General features: G+C 34.3%; 1 protein-coding gene across 5 annotated transcripts in view; it reads right to left on the minus strand.

Moving 5' to 3' along the window:
- Positions 1–24,122, minus strand: part of Sycp2 (synaptonemal complex protein 2) — a 59,861-nt gene that overhangs the window by 21,099 nt on the left and 14,640 nt on the right. For 2 of the 5 annotated variants that reach the window (XM_059262055.1, XM_059262053.1), the window contains exons 12-25: positions 23,223–23,268; positions 22,568–22,663; positions 20,308–20,368; positions 12,973–13,121; positions 11,836–11,910; positions 11,305–11,451; positions 9,988–10,087; positions 9,122–9,276; positions 7,930–7,996; positions 7,402–7,459; positions 6,810–6,943; positions 6,255–6,676; positions 884–1,011; positions 69–105 (exon numbers count right to left, since the gene is read on the minus strand). In XM_059262055.1, the coding sequence (XP_059118038.1) occupies positions 69–105; positions 884–1,011; positions 6,255–6,676; positions 6,810–6,943; positions 7,402–7,459; positions 7,930–7,996; positions 9,122–9,276; positions 9,988–10,087; positions 11,305–11,451; positions 11,836–11,910; positions 12,973–13,121; positions 20,308–20,368; positions 22,568–22,663; positions 23,223–23,268 (1,675 nt within the window). Of the gene's footprint in view, positions 1–68; positions 106–883; positions 1,012–6,254; positions 6,677–6,809; positions 6,944–7,401; positions 7,460–7,929; positions 8,000–9,121; positions 9,277–9,987; positions 10,088–11,304; positions 11,452–11,835; positions 11,911–12,972; positions 13,122–20,307; positions 20,369–22,567; positions 22,664–23,222; positions 23,269–24,122 lie in introns of all 5 variants that reach the window. The other 3 variants (XM_059262054.1, XM_059262052.1, XM_059262056.1) reach the window with 2 other exon arrangements.

The raw sequence follows: 24,122 nt of genomic DNA on the forward strand, positions 1-24,122 counted from the left end.
ATTTCAGTATTTATAATCAAATATTGAGTCAGATTATGTAGAATTTGGTGAAGTTAAGCAGCACCTACCTTACTGAACTGTAGGTCAGTTTTCTTTGAAAACCCACTATAACAAAGACAGTGACAGTATTTAAGGAGCACTTAATATTGGTAAAATATTTTTTCATAAATACTATCATATATACTAAAACATATTTGGATCACTACATTAATGATACCAAAAAAAGGGCACCAACCTAAACCTAAAACAAAATCTCTAGTCAGTCTGATAGTTTTATTATCTCATAGTAAATTGTAACTATCACAGTTAAAATCTAAGTTGTATCAATAATATAGGAGGAAGAATTAAACACTGTAAAAGGTATAGTTATGCAGCAAAGTAAATTTTTTCTTACTGAACAGGGCCAGAGTGAATTTAAATGTGAATGAATAGTCTCACAGCCTATAAATGGATATTTATAACAAGAATCAGCTTTTAAAAATATTGCAAACAAGAATTATTAGTTAATACAGTTATTTCAGTTCACTCACACCCTGTACTTCATTAAGCAATGCATTTTTAGCACACTTAGCTTTAGTCATTACTAAATAGGTTCTATAAATAAAAATCCTAAGATGTTTATATCTTGCAGATTTCTCTCTGAATGTCACACTCTACTGTTTTATATTTTTGACACTTTATAATATGACACTTTATGACATAATAAGGTACTGAAATGCTCTATGTCATATAATTTAAATGCTACCATTGCTAACAGTTATTAGTAATTATTTTCTACTAGAAAGTTATGTTGTTCAAATGTCTCCTAAAACCTTTTTCATACTGTGCAAGCCAATTTAGTTGTTTCTGTCAAAAATCCTCATGTCTCAATTTATGAATATACCTGCTATTCAGAGACTCCTTTAATTTTCTTGTAGACTTCATGCTATCATTTGGGTTGTATCTCTTATTAATTTGGCTTATCAAGGATTCTGCTGCACCAGTAAATCCTTTCCCTTTTGACTTTTCTCTCTGAAACAATTATAAGTTACTTTAAAACTACTAGTTAACTTTCAAGGGAAAATAAAGGCTGAAAGAAAGTTTAGGAAATCTGTTTCTCCAGAGACCTACAAAAAAAAAAAAATGAGAGGTCATATTTAAAGTCTGGGCTTTATACAGCAGTCAAAGCCATTCCATATACAGAGAGCTATGCTGAGTGCTTGGTACATATTTTTTAAAGTTATTATATATGAAAATAAAATACTTCGGGGGAAAAAGACAGTTATTTGAAAAGATCAGTAAAACTGGCAACCTTCCAGCAAAGTTAACTAAGGAATAAAACAAAAAAGATGTAAATTGCTAACACCAATAATGAAGAGGCCATCACTTTTAATCACAAGCACATTAGGACAATAATTGAGGAAAATTTATAAGCTCATGTCTATAACTCTGGTAACAAACAGATGGGCTAATTCCTTGAATGATAAATTTTTTTTAAAACTCAGGCAAAGAGAAATGGGATTTTTGAAAACACCTGTATTTATGGATCCAATCAATGGCTAACTTTACAAAACAAAAGGCACCAGACCCAGGTGGGTTTACTAGTGAGTTAATTTAAGAAAGAAATTATATCAAATTCTCCCTAATATACCCTAGAAGGCACAAACCAAAAACATCACAAAACAGGAAAACTAGTCAGCAGCTATGAGTAGACAGCAAATCAAATCCAATAATGTGAGAAAGACTTGCATACCAGAAACAAGCAGTACTTACTCCTGGTATGCAAGGCTAACTTCTAACTTTCCTGGTATGTGACTAACTTCTAAAATTCAGTGCCTACCATCTCTCACCTCAGACAGCCTGAGGGAAAAAGTCCTATCAACAGATCAACAGATGCACATGAAGCATCTTATAAGATGATGATTTAAAAAAACAAAAACCTCAGCAAACTAAAAATAGAAGGGAATTTCCACCCCTAGATAAAACACACACACTCTAGTGTGCATATGAAACATCTTCCTGAAAGGAAGGCTCATGTGTGGAAAGGTTAGCCCCAGCTAGTGACACTACTGAGAGAGGTCACTGGATCACCACTGTGTTAATCTCATCAATGAATTACTTTATTGATACATTCACAGTTGAATGGGTTAGGGATAGGGGACTCCTTGACAGAAAAAATAAAACAACTAGGGATCAACCTTTGATGGGTATAACTTGTCCTCAGTCTCCTTCCTCCTCCTGCCTTCCTTTCTCTCTACTTCTTGGCCACTATGAGGTGAGTATCTTTGTACCACCATGTGCTCTCTGCCAAAAGGCTACAGACTGAGTCTTTTAAACTATGAAGCAAGATAAGCCTTTACAAGTCTTTTCTGCAGGTATTTGGATCATAGTGACAGAAAAGCTAACATCTATTTAAAATAATTATGGAAGCTGAGAGATAACTCAGCAGTTAAGAGCACTAGCTGCCCTTTCTGAGGTTCAGTTCCATGCATGCACATGGCAGCTCACAACCATCTATAACTCTAGTTCCAAGGATTACAACCTTTTTCTGATCTCCAAGGACAGTGCATGTATATGGTCACATACATACATGCAGGCAAAACACTTAACATATTTTTTTAAAACTTCAAAATTATAAAAAAAAAAAACCTAACATCACACTTAAGGGTGAGAAACTAGATCCTTTTTTAATAAGATGAGAAGTATTTTGCCTCTCATCACTTGTTTTTAAAAATCATACTGGAAGTCTAGATAACTCAATAATAAGCAAAGAAAGAATTAAAACTTCATAGATAATATTCACTGAACTCCTAAAAATATATAATAAAAATCGTAAAAATAAACAAACAACAGTAAGGTTGCAAGATGCAAAATTAAAACAAAAGTCAATCACTTTCACATGAACCAGCAATTTTCACTAGCAACCTCAAAAATGAAATGATTGTATACATCTACACAAGAGAAAAACTACACAACTCTGATAAAAGAAATCCAAGGAAATCCAAAAGATATTCCACATACATGTTATATAGAGTATTGTCAAAGTTGAGACTTAACTTTATGGTTTTAATGCAATCCTGGCAACCTATTTTGTGTTAGAAATAAACTCTACCTCAAAAGCTAATGATAGCCAATAGGCAACAGGAAGAACTGAGATTGCTTTATTTCCAGACTCTGAAAGTTGCAATCAAGACAGAACTGGAATGCCAACACAGGCAAAAGATCAATATCACAGAATCAAGAACCTAGAATTAGATTCCCCTCAACACACAAATACAGTGAACAAAAGAACAAAAAACAGTTCAATGGAGAATTAGACAGTCTTTTCACTATGTCAGGTCCAAAAGAAACTGGCTAACTGTGGTGCCTATTAACATATCAAAGCCCATGCTGGCCTCCAAGCTCACTCAATACTTGTGGTTGTTCTTAGCTAGTCTCACCCCATCCCCTTACCCTAAAACACTGATCTTTAGGCCATGCACTCTCTTGGCCCTCCTTTTTCCTCTCTCTGCTCTCTTTAGTCTTCTCTTTTTCTTCCTCTCTCACTCTCCTCCCCTTCTTTCAAAGCCATGTTTGTTCTACCACTTTCTCTTCCTGCTCTGGACATTTCCAGATGCCTCTGGCTGTACTCTCTCTTATATCAAAAATAAAAACCTTCCCCTCAACCATACTTTAGAGAAGTCAGTCATGTCCTCCCTTTATTTAATGATACAATGTGGTACTAGAATACACTGAACAAGTAGACTTTTGCTTTTCACAAACAGTTTAAAATACAACACAGACCTAAATGTAAACCACAAAACAATAAATCTTGAAGATGTCATGTAAGACAATCAAGGTGAATTGTGTTTGGCAGTACCTTTTTATATAGATTTTTTTAAAAAACACAAATCATGTAACAAAAGTAAGCAAACTTTTAAATTACAAACTGCTCCATTTAAAAAAAAGTGCTATTGTTTAGAGATGAAACAAGACTGGGAGAATATTTTTGCAACTGTATTTGATAATTGCCTTGTATCCAAAACACTAAAGAACCTTTAAAACTCAAGAGAACAACAAGCACACTTTTAAATGACAAAAGGATCTTAACAACCTGCCAAACAGATGGGAAGGAAAAAAAATGAAAGTGGCTCAACATCATATGACATTAAATTTCAACTGAAAACACCACTCCATAACAATTAGAATGGCTAAAATGGGAAACCCTGATGACACTAAGGACTGGCAAGCATGTAGCTTAATTCTCATTGCTGGTGGGGATGCAAAATAATATTGCTGCTTTAGAAGACTTTTTTTTTTTAATATAAAACTCCAAATATGCAAATTATATGATCCAGTAATCAAGAATAGGTAGAAAACAGGAATTCTGCGACTGTGGAAAAAATTCAATCACATAATGTTAAAGCACAAAAATATATAGTACAAATCTTAATATAAACTATACATTAATAATTATGTTTTAATGATACATCTCTAAAAATGTACCATTTTAAATGTTATTAATGGGAAAAAGAAACAAGAGTCTATGAAAATCTCTAACTCTTACTCACTTTTTGTAACCATAAAACTTTTCTTAAAAAAAAAAAAGTCTAGGAAAATTCCTGAAAAATTAAAGGACTACAAAGAATTATCACCACTATGTTTTATATAATTTAGTCTTAAAAATTCTAATAATACTTAAATATATAGTCTCTCGATTTTATATTTTTTCCTAGGGTCAAGCATATGGATTTTAAAAACTAACAAAAAGTAGTATGTTAATCATTTTAAAGTCTGTGTTTTTATAAATAATGGAAGTTATCACTATCCCTTCTTAACAGAAGATGTGTTACTTGCTTAATGAAATGTGACAAAAATGAACCTCCCTGAAAACAGTGTATGACTTCAGACCTTCCAGAGCTACAGATGTGCTATTGTTCTGTACTGATCCAATAAACAGAAGGCACAGTCAGACAGATGACTGATCCACCATAGAAAAAGGGCAAGAAATGTTGCATAATGATACAGGAGATAGATAGCACTATTAGGGAAAACATAGTAAGTTGATTTAAAGAAACATAACTTAGAAAAGATGTTACATTTTTCATATTATGATAAATTCTTGAGGGAACTTAAAAGAATAAAAGCTATGTTTCTTCCTCATGATTTCAGAGACTGTAACTCACAGTTCCTTTGGCCTTGTCACTTTAGGCATGGGGTGAGCTGAAAGTCATGGTAGCTACAGTGTGGCAGAGGAGTCTGTTTCATTCATGGCAACTACAGTACAACCAAGACGAACAGAAAGAAGAGGCCAGGGTAAAATATACTCTTCAAAAACATGCCCCCAGTGATCTGTTTCCTCAAGCCAAGCCTTCTAATAGTCCATTCAGTATAGATGCATCAGTGGCTTTATCCATTGGTGAAAATGATATCCTTATGATCAAATCAACTCTCACAGATTGGATTCACTAGCTGGGAAGCCTTCAACACCACAAGCCTTTGGGGAACACTACACTACACATAAACCCTAACAGATGATCAGCTGGGTTTCTATTCTCTAAGAAAAAAAGAATGACTAGCACATGAAAGTTCTGTGAAGCAGTCTTAGCCTTCTACATAAAAAAATTAAGCCAACAACAACACAACTTATTTGTTTACTGTTTATCATCTTGAAACAGATGTAGTCAACAGGAAAGAGGGAACCTTCACTGACCGGGTTGCCTACATCTGACTGTCTGTAGGAACAATTTCTTGATTAAGGACTGATATGAAAGGGCCCAGCCCACTATGGATAGTGCCAGCCTTGGGCAGGTGGGTCCTGGGTTTGTGTAAGAACGCAGGCTGAGTGAGCCATGGAGAACAAGCCCTGACTTCCCTTCATAATAGACTATAATTTGTAAACTGAATCAAATTCTTTCTCCCCAAATTTCTTTTGGTCATGGTGTATATCACAGCAATAGAAAACAAACAAAGACAGTTGTAGGTTATACTTGCAAAGTAACAGCATATACAATGGCCACTCATAGAAAAGAAACACCAGTTCAATTTACACTTTAGAAGGATAGAGAAAAATGAATAAGAAATATAAGGTTAATTTATTCATACATACTTAACTTGCTCGGTTATACCAACTATCATTCCATGGGGCTGTGCTAGGGAGGCGGATGAGGAACTTGGGGAAGCATCTAGGAACTGAACTAAAGGACAAGGCATTATCCATGTCAAGTCTGTAGCAATTAGTTAAGCCTCTGTTAACAGTAAGCAGTGTATAGGAAATGAATACATCCAATACTCACCACTGGTATTTCTTTTAGTGCACATGAATTAACTTCAGAAGTCAGTTCTTTCCTCAATTTTGTACAACTTCTTGTGCTTTTTCTAGAAGGGTTTGTATCACAGGTAGTAGTATTCACATCTTTTGACAATACACATGTCTTCTTATAGATGAGCGATTCTTCAGTTGTCTTATTTAGGAGTACTGATTTATAAGTAGTTTCAGATAAACTATGCCAATCACTCTGCTTAGTGTTTTCAGTACTTTTCTTTTGTGAATATTTAGGATGGTTTTGTTCTTGATTGTTGTTTCTTTCACAAACTTCTGCTCCATCTGACTTGTCACATTTGACTACATCTTTCCTGTGTTTTACCCTTTGTGTTTCTTCAGAATCATCATCAGAAACTGATTTTTGTTTAGTGCATTTTTTGTTGACACTAATATCTAGTGGAAGAATGAGAGTCTTTTAGAATGAGTATACTGGTAACATCTAAACTCTGTTGTAACCAAAAGTACTTGTTAGATACTTAGTGTTTCCCTGAACACTAATTGCATTAACAGGTAAGACTATTTTTACCTTGGTTAAAAGTGTGTCCTGGTAAAGCATGGGCTCTCTGGTTATTTTTGCAGAGTTTGATAGTTGTTACAGGTGTCCAACATGCCCATTTGGAGTGTTCTTTATTTTTAGAGATGTCTATAATACTAGGTAATCTAGAAAAAAATAGTATTTATTCAATATACTATCAAACACTAGTGCACGACTCTTTAAGGCATGATGTTTATATATAGTTAATGCTTTTTGAGAACATTGCTAAATGTGGAAAAACTTCTATACAGCATGTGAAAATTATATAATTGATAAGATTAAAAATACTAGAAAAGTATCATTACTGTTACTACACCGCTATATACCTAAATAAATGTTGCACATCCTAACATATCTTATTGTGAATTTAAACCAAGGTAAAAATTTCCACACTAGTATTGTAAAGATCTTATGGCTGCTTCATATGGAAAGAAAAAGAACAGCCTATCAAATGATTATAAATGCTATGATTGATCTTGCATTCTAATGATAGAAATGCCTTTCTTTCAAATCTGTACAATTTAATTCACCCAAAATAATATGAATACATGCTAAGTAGTCTGAAGGATTCTCTCATACTCACGCAGGCTCATCTACTTTTCCCATTGCATACACATCAGAAAAAGTGTCCTCAATTTCATCTAAATAAAACAAAACCATAGTTGTTTTGGTGGAAGAATGTGGTTGAAAGAATGAAGTGAGAATATAACCTTATATAAGCAGACATTTGAGGATGGGAACATTGATTTTGCCCTCCTCCCCCTCTGACCCAAAACTTTCCAGGAGCAGAGGCTATATAGTCTATTTTATCATCATACCAACATTTCTTTATATAATGCCAGCAGTTATTATAAACGTATTATTATCAAATTAATGAAAGCCACTGGGGCTAAAAAGAAGACTAGAAAGGGCTCACTTGTTCTTTTTCTCCCTCACACATTTGCATGTATATACATGTATACATACACACACACAATTACATGCACACACACTTGTATGCACACTTGTATAGTCACACATGCACATGTGTGCACTACACACACACACACTTTTTGCAGGTGCACTCATAGTGACTAAAATTAATCTTAAATTAATCCACAAAAGTACTTACTGAAATTTTGGTCTGGGGATTCACTGTCCTCATTTTCTTTGTTTTCTACAACTTTAGTAGTTTTGCTCTGCTATAAACAGAGGAAATATAGATGTAAACATAAATTAAGACAGTGTATGAATTCAGCTTTTCAAAGACCACTAAGGATTGAAAATATAAGTTTGCCTTTGTAAGAAAATTAGTATACATATTTCATGAACATTATGCACACATTCTAGACCATTCATCGACTAATACTGAAATGCACAAAAAGTAACTTTCACTGCAGAAAAGAGGCAGAAGATTCCACAAATTTGTTAATCTTGTGTCAGAGCTACTACACTTAAGGCTAATGATTTCTAGATTCTCCATGTACGTCTCCCCTGTTGCCTTTGACTTCATACTCTATTCTCTTTTACTAAAGTTCAAAGAGCTGAAACTTATGAAGTGTTAAATCATTAAAATGTTTTGACCACTTTCCAGGTAATTCTCCTGAATCAATATTTCTTTCTATAGCCACAGATTCATCCTAGATCCAGATTTAAAAAAACAAACAAACTAAACAAAAAAACCTGCCATCACTATCAGCAAAGTACATTGCCTAGCTGCAGATATTTTTCCTTACCCTTAGTTGTTGTCTTTGGGATGCCAGTCATCATACAATACTCAGAATCATGCCACAAAATCGGAAAAATAGTGACTTCATTAGTTTGTAACATATTCAAATCTTATGCCATTTATCTTTCTGCATCCATTAATTTAAGTTAGCTTTTATCTTTGGGTTAGGCTCCTGCTTCTTCATTGGGTTCTTACTACATCCTATGTGTGTATCTAAGGACGCATGCTTATGCTTTAACTGTATGGCAATCTTATTAATTTGTCTAATCCTATGCTAGACTTTCAGACACTTCAAGACATACTCTGTTGTGATCTCATTCTGTGTCTTCTCACAGCAGACACAGGTTTGTATAATCAAGAATGACAGAAAGTTCCTTTCTCTTAGTAATGTGTAAGTTTCAGGTACGTAAAACAGGCACTTTAGAATTTTAATGTAAGCACAGTGGGTCACATGCCAGAAGGATCCTTTCAAAGATAACTGTTATTTAGAAAAACATATCATTTTCTAAATAAATATTGTACTTGGAAAAGAAGGCAGCTCATTATAAATTTCTAAAATAATTTGTTAAAATTTATTTTAACAAAGTATCCTTACTTTGTCTCTATTATTCCATCTATTTCTTCCATCAGATTGTCTAGATTTGAGTGACACAGCATAGTCCATTCCACTTTCTGATGTTTTAGAAACATCAGCTTTTCCGGCAGAATTTATCACTTGCAGTGGCGCCCTGCTTCTTCTTCGGGGCGTTGCTAAAAGAACAAAGATAGCAGCTATTTTCCCTCTTGTTACAGAGGTAACTTTCAGGTGAGACAGTTGATAGATGAAGGGTCTCAGGACATTTCCCAGGCTTCTGGCTTAAATGACTAAATGGACACTATGCCATTTAACAAAAAGAGAAAAAAAATCATCAGGAAGGATTCAAATCTGAAACTACTCATTTGAGAAAATCTGTCATGAACAGGGCTGTTATCCAATGGGCAACTAGATTTTTTGGATTGGAAGGCCACTACTAAGTTGTCATCAAAGCAACAAGTACTAGAATGTGCCAGGTACTATGTCAGTAATTCACAACATTATTTGTTGAATGTTTTTTAGGTAACTCTGTAAACAAACTGATAAGGTATTTTCGTTCCATGGGTTGAAAAATCAATTGATTCTGAATTTAGCTAGAGGATATTGTGTGTCAGATACAAAGCTGGTAGTGAAAAACTAAACTCAAGAAAACTGATGACTCCAACACTGTTTTTAATCACTGTTATTATGCCTCCTACTTAAATTATGATAAATCATTAACACAGAATATTAATATTTTAAGAACTGTTTAAGTCAATACCTTTTCTCCTAATTAAAAGATAGTATAATTCATATTTTTATCAGTTTTATATCCAGAGTTTCCCTAAACTAAAAATTCCTCCCCTAAAATACTTGCTAAAAGTCTTTTAAGAATGTATAGCACTTACATGTGTTGATTAAGAGTATTGGACTTCGCACAGTGTATCTGTCTGTATCAGGAACAATCATTGATGCTTCAGACATTTTCTTTCTGCTAGGTGTAGTTATCTTAAACCATGAGAAAAAGCCACAGTAAAAACACATTCTGTTTAAACATTAAATATCCTACAATTTTATTCCAATGTTTTGCCTTGACTACATGTAAAAGGTTAAGTATTTTTAAGTAAATACAATATTGCACAAATTTCTGTTTTAGGCTGACTTACTTAAAATGGTTTTATCTTCATGTTTGGTAATGACAAAAATACTGTTTTAAAATATTTATAGATCACAGTGGGCTTATACAATATAGTACCTTTATATACTAGCTGAAAATATTTTATAGATATTTAGCTAACAAATAATTTGTGATTTCCAACATTTCATGATGATGATGTTTGCATGTATAGGTATTTAAAATTATTTTGAATACTTTCAAAATGTCAAGTATTTCTCAGTATTTTCCCTCATTTACTGTCATTTAAAGTAATAGGAATTCAGAGCCACCAATTCTAATAAAGGATTGGATTGCCCCACATCACTAAACTAAAAGTAACAGAAATTGATAAGAAGAAGTAGGGGATGCATGGGACACAAGTTTCAGAGAGTGCCACATAAATAAGATGATTTGATGTATGAAAAAGAAAAGAGCCTAAAAACTTAGGACAGTTTAAGGTTGTATTTAAAAAAGCATAAAAGTAGCTATTCTATGTATCTGCAATTTAGAATTTACAAGTGTGCTATGGATATTGCTCTGTATAAATAAAATGCTGATTGGCCATAGCCAGGCAGGAAGTATAGGTGGGACAAGCAGAGGAGAGAATTCTGGGAACAGGAAGGCTGAGTTAGGAGACGACGCCAGCTGCCGCTATGAGTACCAACCTGTAAGATACTAGTAAGCCACGAGCCATGTGGCAAGGTATAGATTTATAGAAATGGGTTAATTTAAGATTTAAGAACTAGATAGCTAGAAGCCTGAGCCATTAAGCCAAACAGTTTAAATAATATAAGAGTCTGTGTGTTTATTTTATAAGTGGGCTGAGGAACTGCCAGAGCTTGGTGGGAGCTGGAGAGAAACTCTCCAGCTACACAAGTATACAACATAACAAACATGACTTGCTGAATAAAATACTTGCTTCTGTTTGCATTTGTAAAAGATGGAACAAAAACTGAAATGCTAGGTCAGGGCAATACTGTATCCATTATAGGTGCCTTTGCTCTCTTTCCTTCAGCAGTGACTGATTTTTGGTAGTTTAATAAAGTAACTCACTCAACACCATGTTTACCTCATCCTGGCTGCTTGTTCTGTCCTCCTGGTTGCTGCTGTTGTCTTGTTTTAGAGGATTTGCAAGTCTCTTTGGGAGGTCAGATTTCTCTTTTAGATGAATAAGGTCTTCTTTGACTGAAGATGGTTGACTTTCTGGCACTAGAATCTGTTCAATTTAGGATGCAGAAAATTCGACTTTAAAAAACCTCAAGACAAATGAATATAACAAAAATCACTGTAATTTTGCAAAGCTTCTGTCACTCTTACATTCACACTATCTTCCTTTACTAGGCATTTTCTAAATTTCACAAAATGACCCAACAAAACAGTAACCTTTGCAAATAAGCTCTGCTACTCACAGTTCTCATTTTTAAAATAAATTGTAGTTTTCAATAATCCTTTATTCTATAACGAAATTATCATTAAAATATTTTATTACAGAACTATTTATATTGAGACTATATGCTTTCACATAATTACCCTCTAAAATTAGCTTTACCATTGTATTTTTATTTAGTGTTGATAAAAATTAAATAAGTCAGAGACATACCTGTGATCCACTTGCATCAAAAAGTATATGAATAGATGTTTTGGCAACTGAAATGCCTTGTTTTCTGGTAAATTCCTAAAATTCAATTCAAAGTGATGCTATTGTCTTTCTATTTAATGCATTTATCTCCTACCCATTTTCTTCCACAATTTCCAATTATCCCCCACATCAATACTATGCATACATAAATGGTCTAACTTAAGAGCACCTCAATTACTTAGTGCTATCCAGTCTCAAGTTTTCCATTTTGCTGCCTATATAAAGGTCCCTTATGAATATATATCTTTGACATATTTTTTTAAGAGAGGGTTTTGTTAGGTAGTCCAGGCTGGCCTTGAACTCACAAAGATCCACCTGCCTCCTGAATATTGATGTGCATCACACCCAAGCCTGGCATGACATAAATTTTTTACATTATCCAAATTTGTTAAGAGAGTATCTCCCTAAAATATTCCATAAACTGTCACCTTATATTTTCAGTTAAGCAGTGATGGCTTATATAGCCTTCCATAATACTATTTCTCCATAGGCTATTTCAAGCCCAATCTCCATAATCATGCTTTGCACTATAACTCTCGATGAATATTCTCCAGTTTATATAATTTTTCCATAGGTTAACTATCTACTTCTATCATTTCTATAATTCTCAAAATGTTTAATATTTTGAAAATGTTTTATTTCAGTCTTGAAATACATGGTGGTAACTCATCAAATGATTTAAGCAGTTACTGCCAGCTGATTCTGTCATCTGAGATACTTTATAAAGGCATCACAAAGAATATGACTTAATGAGCCAATAAGAACTCCACAGTACAGCTTAAAAATGACATTATTTGTTGGGTGGTCATGCACATGTGACATAGTGTACATGTAGCAGTCAGAAGACAACTTGAGAAACTAGTCCCATCATTCCAACAAGGGTGGAAACTAGGGATCAAACTTTGGTCTTCAGGCTTGGTGGCAAAGTGCCTTTATCCACTGAGCCATCATGCCAGCCCTTCACAGTATAATTGTAAAGAGCTAAAACCTATGCCATTTTAAGATTTTGATAACAGAAAAAGCAATGAAACTTATAGCCCCAAACAGTTTGTAAAACCATGATAATACTATTTGTTGAAGGAGATTTTAAAAGCTTACCTTGTACTTATTTCCACCAAAAATTTTTTTAGTCACATTGGTGATTTCTAATGATGCATCAAAATACAAAAGTAACTCTTTCCCTTCTTTCTTACTAATTCTTACTATATTTTTCAGAGTTATAGTCAGTAGCTTCTTTGATTCTTTTACTGTATATAGAAAACAACATTAATAATAATATATTAATCTATATGATACTAGTCTGTAACTATATTTTAAATATATATGCAGCAAACTGAATCAAAATTCAAAGTTTAGAATTGGATGTTGTTTACTCAACACAACTACTAGCTATACAAACAAATCTGTCAATGTATATTTCAGTTTCAGTGTCCTTTTCTGTAAGTCATATTACAATGCCCTAACTATTGAGATAGGTCCCTAGGATAGTTTCTAAGCCCTAGTGAATTCTTAAAATATTCCATGAACATGCCTGAAAAAGCTGCTTTCTTAAAGAAAATAACTTGAATTTATAATTACATTATTTCTAGCTATCACCATATATGCAAAGATCTCTGTTAAATCAATACATTGACTGTTAATAACATTTTGATAAAAATTCCTGAGTATTATGGAAAAGGATGTAATCTTCATCCTCAAGGAACATTTCAACCCAATAAAAGCATCATACTTTAAGTCCCAGTTGTATAAGGTGTCCACACTTGATACTCCAAGGAAATATAGAGAGCCACCTAGCAACTAATTAGTTTGCCTGTATTATAGAGTAAATCCCCAACATCAGGAGCTACTGTGCTCCGGCTTACCTCTGGTGAGGCTCCTATTATTATTATCTGAGAAGCCTCTCCACCTGTCTCCCAGAGAATACTTTTGGGCCAAAGGAAAACAGACCACTCAAAGTAAGTAATCTTATTTCTACAATCACGCAGGCGACTCTGCGATCTGCCCTAAGGGGTAAATATTTTTGCAAAGAATAGATTTTTAAAACTCTTACAAGGCTTGCCCAAATACAAAATGCCTTTCTTTTGTACGTATGTGGCATTTTCCATAGTAATGGACTTTGATGGTACTAAGAAATAGTAACTAACAAAAGTCCTGCTATGTTTCTCACTACAATAGTATAGTTAAGAATTTTAGTTCATGTGAGCCCAACCTTAAATTTTCATGTTACAAAGGTAAAAACTAATGTGGCTCTAAAGATATTATTTCATGTTTTGATGAAAAATACCAATGCATTTATAATCTTTATGGGTTTTTACTAATAATTGTTTCATGTTTTTAATCTGCATTTGACTTTTCTCTATAGTTTACTGAGTATCTATTCAATGCAGTATTTTCTTCTACTACAAACCAACAGCATTACAATTATAATTTTGAATAATTCTTTGTACAAAGATTCATCTATATGAGTTGTGACCATCAATACAGTGATACAACTTTGTTTGCTTTACTTTATTGATTTGTTGAGATTTCTGACATTTGCTCTGATGTCCTGAACTGTATCATAATTTATTTTGCTTTTTAATTAGTAAACTTACTAAGATTGAAAAAAAACTTGTTTGGTTTCTTGCTCAGATATCAATATGTTTGGCTTTATAACATGTCAAGATGTTATTATATGATTCCAGTATGAATGTAATAAAGTGCTTCATCTGCAAAAATCATTTAAAATGACTTTTAAATCCATATATGAACAAACAAATATTTAGTTTTTCTCATTAATCACCATGTCATGGTAATCAAACCAGGAACAAAGAAAGGGACAAATACAAAATACATAAGAGGTAGAACTAAGAAGAGGAGGAGAGTGGTAAGTCAGTGGGGAGGAAACAGTCAATGGCTTTTAGGGCTGACAAGACAGATCAGATGATTGCTGCCAAGCCTGAGACCCTGAAACTCAAAAGCCTCAGCAGCCACATAGTGGAAAGAGAGAACCAACTCTCAAAAGTTGTCCTCTGACTTCCATGTGTACCATGACACTCACACATGCCCCTAACCCCTTCTACTATTAAACATGCAATAAAATTCCCCAAAGAAGAGATTTCCAGGTTTTAAAACAAAGAGCAGCTTCTTTATTTGGGGTTAAGATAGCAGTTTTTATCATATACCATTTGTTAGGAAATAAAGAAGCTCTTTAGGATAAGATTATGAGAACAGTAGTGCTCACTCTACATTTGGAGCTCAGCTGAGAAATTTTTAAAAACACTTATAAACTGTAGTCATCAGTGTCAAATGTGGGGAAGACAATGTAAGGATACATGTGTGCATGTGCACACATGTGCACACACATACACACACGCACACAGAAATTTTAATTAGAGGAGTTAAGAATCTTGACAGTAAAAACTTTAGAGATGTACAATAGAATATAATAGAACAGAAATTAATAAGGTAAAGAAAAATGTAATAACTATTTTTTCCTAAATTGGCTATGAACAGAGAAAGAACAAGAAGAAACCATAGGACCAATTCAAGCTGACTTTTTGTGGCCTTATTTATATTCTGAGAAAAGAGATATTGAGAGAATATATGAATTGATGGAGTAAGTATCAGGAAAACATGAAAGATGAACCCAGATACAAGGGGAAACACATCTCTTTAATTTTCAGAAATAGAAAATGGTGAAAAGATACTTGGAGATGAAAGTGTGAAAAGCTGAAATTTACAACCATTTTTGGCTGAAAATTCCTATTTTTTGTGAATTATTACATAGTAGTATAAAAAAAGAGAAAAACAATCTTGAGGATAATTATAAAGACTAACATAGCTGGCACTGAGAGTACTAAGCAGCTAGGGAGATAGCTTCATAGTGAAATACTTTCTGGGGAAGCACAAAGACCTGGGTTCAATAATCTAGCTATAGACATGGAGAATATTATCAAATAGCAGGTAGGCCAGAGTCTTAAGTCAGGAATGTCTACCTCTGTGTAAGATGCAGTATTTTATTTCAGGACAATATTTTGCTAGATCAGAAAGATTTTTTTAAATCCATATGTCTAAAGGTATCAGAGTTCTATGCATATACATGATGTCCAGCCCTGTGTTCCCTAGAGACATCTTGTTATTCTGATTGTGGGCTTAGGAAGAGAAAACTGCTAGAACAAATAAGACATTAAACATAAAGTTACCAGTAAGATTCAGAGTTAACAAACATAAAATGTGGACTTTAAAGGAGCTGGACTATGTTCTGGGCAGCAAAAAGAGATACACAAAAATGGTTATTGAGCTCTAGTAGGCTTTTCATATCTGATTTCTCTGGCTAGGACTTCCCTGGGTGCACATGTGCCAAAATATGCTGTACCTCCTGATTATATACAATTATTAAGTACCATTTAAATTATTTTAATGTGAGTTAATTCTCTAACTACCTCACTGGCTTAGATGCAAAATGCTTCCTAAAACAGGCCAGCCTTAAATACATGATCAGTTCCCCACTTACAATGTATGCTGGAGTTTGGACTAAATGGCTGGTGAACTGAGCTAGAATTTTCTATAGCTCTAAATACAATGTCAATCATAAAGTGACTTGACAGGAAATAAGTACCAGTATATATCACTGGTATTAAAGAAACAAAAGATTTTAGAAAAAGGCCAAAGACAATTAAGATACTGTAGCTTAATAGATAGGTGATTAAAATTTAAAAAGATAATTTCAGGAGGTAATTCTGTAAAATAAATTATTTAAGATATAAATGAAAAACTGCCAAAATGTTCTATGGTATGACTATGGTTCACTGTCACTAAAACTCAGGTTGAAAATTCCTCATTCTGGCAATGCTGATGGATGGCACTTAGTGGCAGATGTTTGGCTCATGAACAGATTAATGTCTTCTCAACTTTAATGGAGCTACTATAGACAGTTATATAAAGGTAAGTTCAGGTTCCTCAAATTACTCTTGCCACATGATAGCCTGCTTTCCACCATGAGGCCCTTTGACAGGAATTAAACAAGAACTGCTGCAGCTTGATCATGAGATGCCCAGCCTCCACTACTATCAGCCAAAATTAACTTTTTCATATGTTATTTATTACATTCAGTCGTGCGTATTTTGTTACAGAAATAGGAAACAGACCAAGACAAGGTATAACACGTCATGGTGAGAAAAAGGAATGTTTTTACCACTCTCCTAACACCAGAAATAAGGCAAAATGTTTATTTTCATAATTTCTATTAGCAATGCAATGATAGTTCTTATTGCCAGAACAGTAAGGCAAGAGGACTAGACAAAATTGAAATTATTTTCTTAAAGTGCTTAGATTTTAATCTGTGTATGTGTGTGCGCGCATATACATGAATACATGTGTGGGTTATCTAGGCACAAACGCATGGCATGTATGTAGAGGTCAGAGAACAATTTCCAGAGGTAGCTTTTCTCTTTCCATCATGTTAGGTCCTGGGGTCTCAAACTCGCTTTGTGGCCAGTGCCTTTAGCCAGTGAACTACCTTGCTGGCCCAAAAACTGAATCTCTTACATACAGACTAAAAACCTAAACCAGTGAGATAACTTCAGCCAACACTTTAGACATTTCTAGACTTGAATAGGTACGCAATTACCTCTGGTATAACACAAGCACTGTACTCCTTAGCAATTGGCCCAAGAGAAATAAATTATAGATATACAGATTATACAATATTCACAGCAGCATTTCATAAGAGCTAAAACTCGAACATTCCAAATCCCAAAAGTTCGCTGGGCATGGATTAATAAACTGAGGTATAGCCATTCAGTGGAATACTATCCAGCAATAAAAATAAACTATTGATACATGCCACAACATTGTAGCTAAAACAAAAGTTTGAAATAACAAACAGAAAACTGTTATATAGCATATGATTCCACTTATATGGAATTCTAGAAAATATACACATCTATTTTGAAAGAAGCAGCAGTGACTGTCTAAGGCTCAAGTAGCAGAAGAAAGTTTTTAAATGAACAAGTACAAAGATGATTGGAGGGATGGACATTTACTAACTTCAATTGCTCATGATGGTTTCATATGCAGAGAGGAATTCTCATTAGCCTTCTCAGCATGATGCAGGGTATCCACCAGGGCATTCAGCTAACACATCACTTTTATAGTAAGTTGATGTATCTCTTTCCCCAAGCCACATTCAAGAAGTCTGCAAGATAGCCACTTTGTACTACCTCTATTCAAAATTGTACTGGAAGCTTTCTCCATTTCCATAAAGAGAAAAGGAATAAGGAAAAGGAGGAGAGAGTATAACAAAACTGTCACTATTTGAAAACAACATAAGTAACTGATTCAACTCCCTCAGAAATCTACATAGGCATCATAATTTAACAGTTAACTTGGCAAGGTTGTAGGATATAAGGAAAGTAAGTATCTTTTTAAAACCATTATTTTACATACTAGTAGAAAATATCTGAACATGAAATTAAAGACTGTGTTTATCATCATAAAAGGCAAAATTGAGTATTTGGGAATAAATTCATTAAAATATCTGTAAGACATATATTGAAAAATATAAAATACTTTTTAGAGGAGTCCAGAACCCAAATAAAGAAGAACCGCATCTCTGTGATCTTAATTCTAGTTCTAGTATTCCCACACTGACCTACAGTCACAATTCCAGGAAGTTTTCTGGAATGATTAACGAAACCTTTTTAACTGTATATGGATAATCCAAAGGCCATGTTTCTGAAAACTTGACAATGTCAGAAAATAAATTAGCTATGTTTCTGTTAAGCATGAACACAAAATGCTGAAACACTGTGGTACTGGTACATAATATGTAAACAGATCTAAGGAATACATAACAGCAGCAAGACACAAGCCTACTCTTAACAGAGACAGATGACTTAACAGAGGAACCACAGAGGGCAATAGTCAGTGGTACAGCATGTGACCAGGAAAACAAACAAACTCAGAGAAATTAAAGCCTTTTCAGCAAATAATCCTAGACTAGCTATACGTCCACATAATCACCTACAATTTATGACAACCTAAACAAAAATTAATTTGATTTAGATCACCAAAACTTTAGCACAAAAGCTAAAGCCAAAAGTCAAACAGAAAATCACTGTGACTAAGGACTAGAAAAAGTGACAAATACACAGGGAAAACAAAACAGACCTGATCAACTAGATCCCAAATTTAAAAGCCTTTCTTTGCTCTACACACCCTCCCCCCCCAAAAAAAAATGAAGCAAGATACTGACTAAGAATATGTTCACAAAAGTTATGTGTCAAAGAAGTGGTATTCTAGGATACATAACAACTTCAAAATTGAATAAAAAGTGCTGTGGGATGTTCTGTATGGCAAATGTGTTGCTGATTAGTCAATAAATAAAACACTGATTGGCCATTGGCAAGGCAGGAAGTGTAGGCGGGACAAGGAGGAGAATAAAGCTGAGAAGTGGAAGGCTGAGTCAGAGAGACACTGCCAGCCACCACGATGACAAACAGCATATGAAGATGCCGGTAAGCCACGAGCCACGTGGCAAGGTATAGATTAATGGAAATGGATTAATTTAAGCTGTAAGAAAAGTTAGCAAGAAGCCTGCCACGGCCATACAGTTTGTAACCAATATAAATCTCTGTGTTTACTTGGTTGGGTCTGAGTGGCTGTGGGACTGGCAGGTGAGAGAGATTTGCCCTGACTGTGGGCAAGGCAGGAAAACTCAAGCTACAAAAAAGTTCAGCAAAAGACAGAAAGTGTGTAAGCAAATGTTCTACAGAAGACAGCACAAAAAATAGCCAGAGAGCTCATGTATTAAAAAGCACTCAGCCGGGCGGTGGTGGCGCACGCCTTTAATCCCAGCACTCGGGAGGCAGAGGCAGGCGGATCTCTGTGAGTTCGAGGCCAGCCTGGTCTCCAAAGCGAGTTCCAGGAAAGGCGCAAAGCTACACAGAGAAACCCTGTCTCGAAAAACCAAAAAAAAAAAAAAAAAAAAAAGCACTCACCATCACTGCTCATTAAAAAAATGCAAATTAAACCATGATATATGTATACACACATATATATATACTTATATATTGTGTATACACATATTTTCAATGACTAAAGCATGAGTTAACTTACTATGACCTTCTATCAGTCTGCTAGATGTCACTAATGAGTGTTGCAGTGCTAGCTAACCCTCTCACAGGAATGGAGAAATAAGGTGTTTGCATTTAATAAAACAAATGGGATAGAAATACAAGAACCTTGAAAATACTGACATGAGACTGGCCAGACCAAATATTGTGGTTTTAGATGAAGAAAACTGGGGTAGAGAATGTGATGACTTTATGAATATGAGTGTCTACAGATCTTTTCCATAGTCTGTCCTATTATCTTGCAGTTTCTATTCTTTATGACAGGAACCAAATAGAGAATTATAAAAAAAAAAAAAAAAAGCCTCAAGTTTAGTACCTTCGATGTTGTACATCTCAACTTTTTCTTCAGGTACAGTGACTGCTTCCCATTGATGATCCTTAAATTTAGGGAAAAAAAAAATCTTAAGTACAAATTTATTCCTGAGTTAAAACTTCTTTTGATATCAATTTAAGTTTAACTATATGTGACTTAACTTTCTCCTATCTCCTGTACCTTTTTTTTTTTTTTTTTTGGTTTTTCGAGACAGGGTTTCTCTGTGCAGCTTTGCGCCTTTTCCTGGAACTCACTTGGTAGCCCAGGCTGGCCTCGAACTCACAGAGATCCGCCTGGCTCTGCCTCCCGAGTGCTGGGATTAAAGGCGTGCGCCACCACCGCCCGGCTCTCCTGTACCTTCTATCACTAAACATGCATCTTTCTGTTCCTTCAATACTTCATTTATTCATTCTAAAAATAACAAGCCCTAATACCCTATACCTTATACCAGGTATAAACAAGAAAAAACACATTCTTGATCTTTTAAGAGATAAGAAAACAGAATTATTTTTAGTAATTACTATAAGGAAAAAACATTGGACAACGTGATACATAACTTGATGGTGAGGCTACTTTATACTTAATGACCAAAGAACCCATTTATAAGCAGATAATATTTTTACCAAACCCTAAATTGGAAGGAGCCATCATAGCTGAATTTCCGTTGGTGTGATAAAGTATCCTGACAAAAAGGAAGGATTTATGTGACTTACAGTTCTAGATTACAGTTCATAACTGTGAGGAAGTCAAGGCAAGAACTTGAAGCATCACATCCACATTCAAGAGCAGAGAGAGAATCAACACATAGATCCTTGCTTGTTCTGTACTCTGCTTACCCCCTGCCTAGGGAATGGTGCCAGATGGCTTCCAACATTAATTAACAATCAAAACCATCTTCCCCCTCCTCAGACATGCCCACAGATTGACATAATCAAGACAGTTCCTCATTAAAACTCTCCAAGTAATTCTAGGCTGTGTCAAGTTGACAGTTAAACTATCACAGAAACTAGGTTTCAAGGATCTGCAAAAGGTGTCCATAGGGCAAAAAACATCATGTAAGATTTGAAATGTGGTGGCTTAAAGATGGAGAATGCTATGATAGCTCAGAGGGATATCCAGGTGCCAAGGCTGTAAAATCCTTTATGCTACATTAAAGAGACAAAGAAGGGGGTTTAAGTTGCCACTATGTGGAGAAGGGTTTCTAGGGAAAGTAAGGAGTACAGGAAGAACATATTACTACAGAGATTGAGAGAAGAGAATTAAAAGTGTAATTCTGGGAAGAATGTCCCAACATCTTAATCGGTATTTAGAACAATTTATAGATGGACTTATACATTCCCTATTATGTGTACTATAGTATGATTACTTTTTTTCTGTTCTAGATCATCTAGTAGACCAAATGGAATCAAGAACAAGACTTTATCAAAAACTACAATAACTACACTCTAATAGTTGCTGAAAATAAGCATTCTATGAAGGTATTCTAAAACGTATGCAAAAACTCATTCACTTATAAAAAATTTTATGTAAGAAGGAAATAGGACTATAAAGATATATTTAAAAAGTTAAGAGTCTGCTTATATCAGCAGCCACAACCAGATTAGTATGTGCTGATCAACTCTGTCAGAATTTGGGAGTGACTACACAGTTTGAGCCAGATGTATGCCACTGTACCAAATATGAAGTGATAGCTAGGAAACAAATAACTCTAATAACCTTTCCCCAGGTAACAAACAGGACAACAAGAAATATTCCACTTCCAAAAGGCTATGATACAACACAGAACTAAAATTCAAATCTACATACCACTGTATAAGTATTTCCCTTACTTCTTCCCAGGAGATTTCAAGATTGAGTAAGACCAATTGTTGTCATCTGACAATGCTGTTCTCATGGAGTGCCTGAGTGGCCAAAGGCCTTGTGCCTGCTAAGCACTATACCACTAAACAACCTCCATGCTGTGTTTTCTAATGCTGATCATTTTGTTCATGTGACCAAAAGAAGAAATACTGTCAACATCCATTTTTGAAAGGTTTTTGTTAAAATTAATGTTAAAATTTAGCTCTCATTTTATTATAGTAAAAAATCAAATAATTTCATTTTAATTAGCTTGATGGATTATACATCCTTAAAATAATAAAAAGCTAATGTTGAAATCTATCAAAAGAATGGCTATAAAAGTATACAAACATGCATTCCAAAAGTAAATTTCAAGAATTTTCTTCATGTGCATAGAAAGTAACATAAAGGGGTAAGAGCTTACATCATCGTCTCCAGCAATGTAGAATGACAAAGTCTGGCTTCCAAGATTAAAATCGATCCAAAATTCCTCAAGTTTTTCATCTGATGGTATCTGCAACTAATATAATACATAAAACTAGTATATACTATGCTTACAAAAACTGGAAAATTGCCATCAGGTTATAGTCATGACTGAATGATTTGAGGTTTTTTTAAATTCTAGAATCTGGCAACACTTGTATAAAGTAGAATAGTCCCTGAGTACTTTCAATAGATAAAGTGTAAGAAGATGAAGACAGAAGAAGCGCATTAACATTTAGATAGTTTAGAACAGGAAAATGCTACTTAAATGCTTTACACAGACATTAGATCCAAAATTAAAACATTTTAAGGATTACTGGAGATTGAAAATAGTATGAATATACTTATAAATGTAAGCAGTAATGCCTTTAAGGAGAGGAGAAAATGTGGAGAACTACAGCCTTGCTCTTTTTCTTGGCTAAGGTGAGCTGGTTCATATTTTTCCTGCTGTCACTAAAATGTACAGAACCAGTTAGCTGTACCATCATCTAAATCTAGTACTTTTAATGTTTTAAATCATTATATAATCCATAATCCATTTAATTTTTACATAAAAAGTATCTAATAACTCAAGTTTGGATAAATTTAAAACTTACCTCATATTTATCAAGAAATGCTGACAAGCAAGGAAATGTAAAGACTCTAAAACACAAAACAGTTTAGGAAAAAATAAATCTACCTTCCCAGAACTAACTTGTTCAGGCATAAAAACAATGTCTAGAATTAAAGAGAAATCAGAAACTGGTTATAAAATTTTAAATAAAATAATCTCTTTAATCCAATTTTTGAGATAGAGTCTCACTATTATCTGGGCTGGACTCAAATTTGATACCCCTGCTGCAAACTTGAAGCAAGTAGCTGAGGGGTTAATAGGTAAAAAACACCAAGCCAGGCCAGGCCATTACTACTGTAAACAAATATTTATTGGAATTTGTTTAGGTAAAGAAAAGCATTATTACTTTAAAGATACTATTTACTTACCACTTTGACTAAAGGAATTATACCAATTTCAAAAATATATTCTTTCAAACATGAACAAATATTTCTAAATTCAGTATGTATTAATACAATGGAAGATCCCACAGGACTTGGATGGGTAAAAAGTAGATATGAGTCACTGACAGTAAAAGTGTCAGTTAAATTCTTAGAACATTTTCATGACAAGATACTATCTGAAGTATTTTTGTATGTTCTGTCAGTCTCGGACAAACATAAGCAGTAAGGATTATTAGTATTCTTAAGATGCAGTGAAGGAAACTGAAGATAGTAAGGTTCAATAACTTACAGAATAGAACAGACACAAACTTATAATTCAAATGCAGGCAACATGACTCATTGAATTTAACTCTAACCCTATCTTTCACTTTCTTAGTAAATAAAGCAAACATGATTTATTTCAGAACATCATCCACTAGAGCCAGGTATGACAATGCTGTTGCTCTGGGCTGGAAAGATGGCTCAGCAGTCAAGAGCACTTGCTGCTCCTTCCAGGGCAC

This window comes from Peromyscus eremicus, chromosome 4 (assembly GCF_949786415.1).
Source record: "Peromyscus eremicus chromosome 4, PerEre_H2_v1, whole genome shotgun sequence".
Classification (NCBI taxonomy): domain Eukaryota; kingdom Metazoa; phylum Chordata; class Mammalia; order Rodentia; family Cricetidae; genus Peromyscus; species Peromyscus eremicus.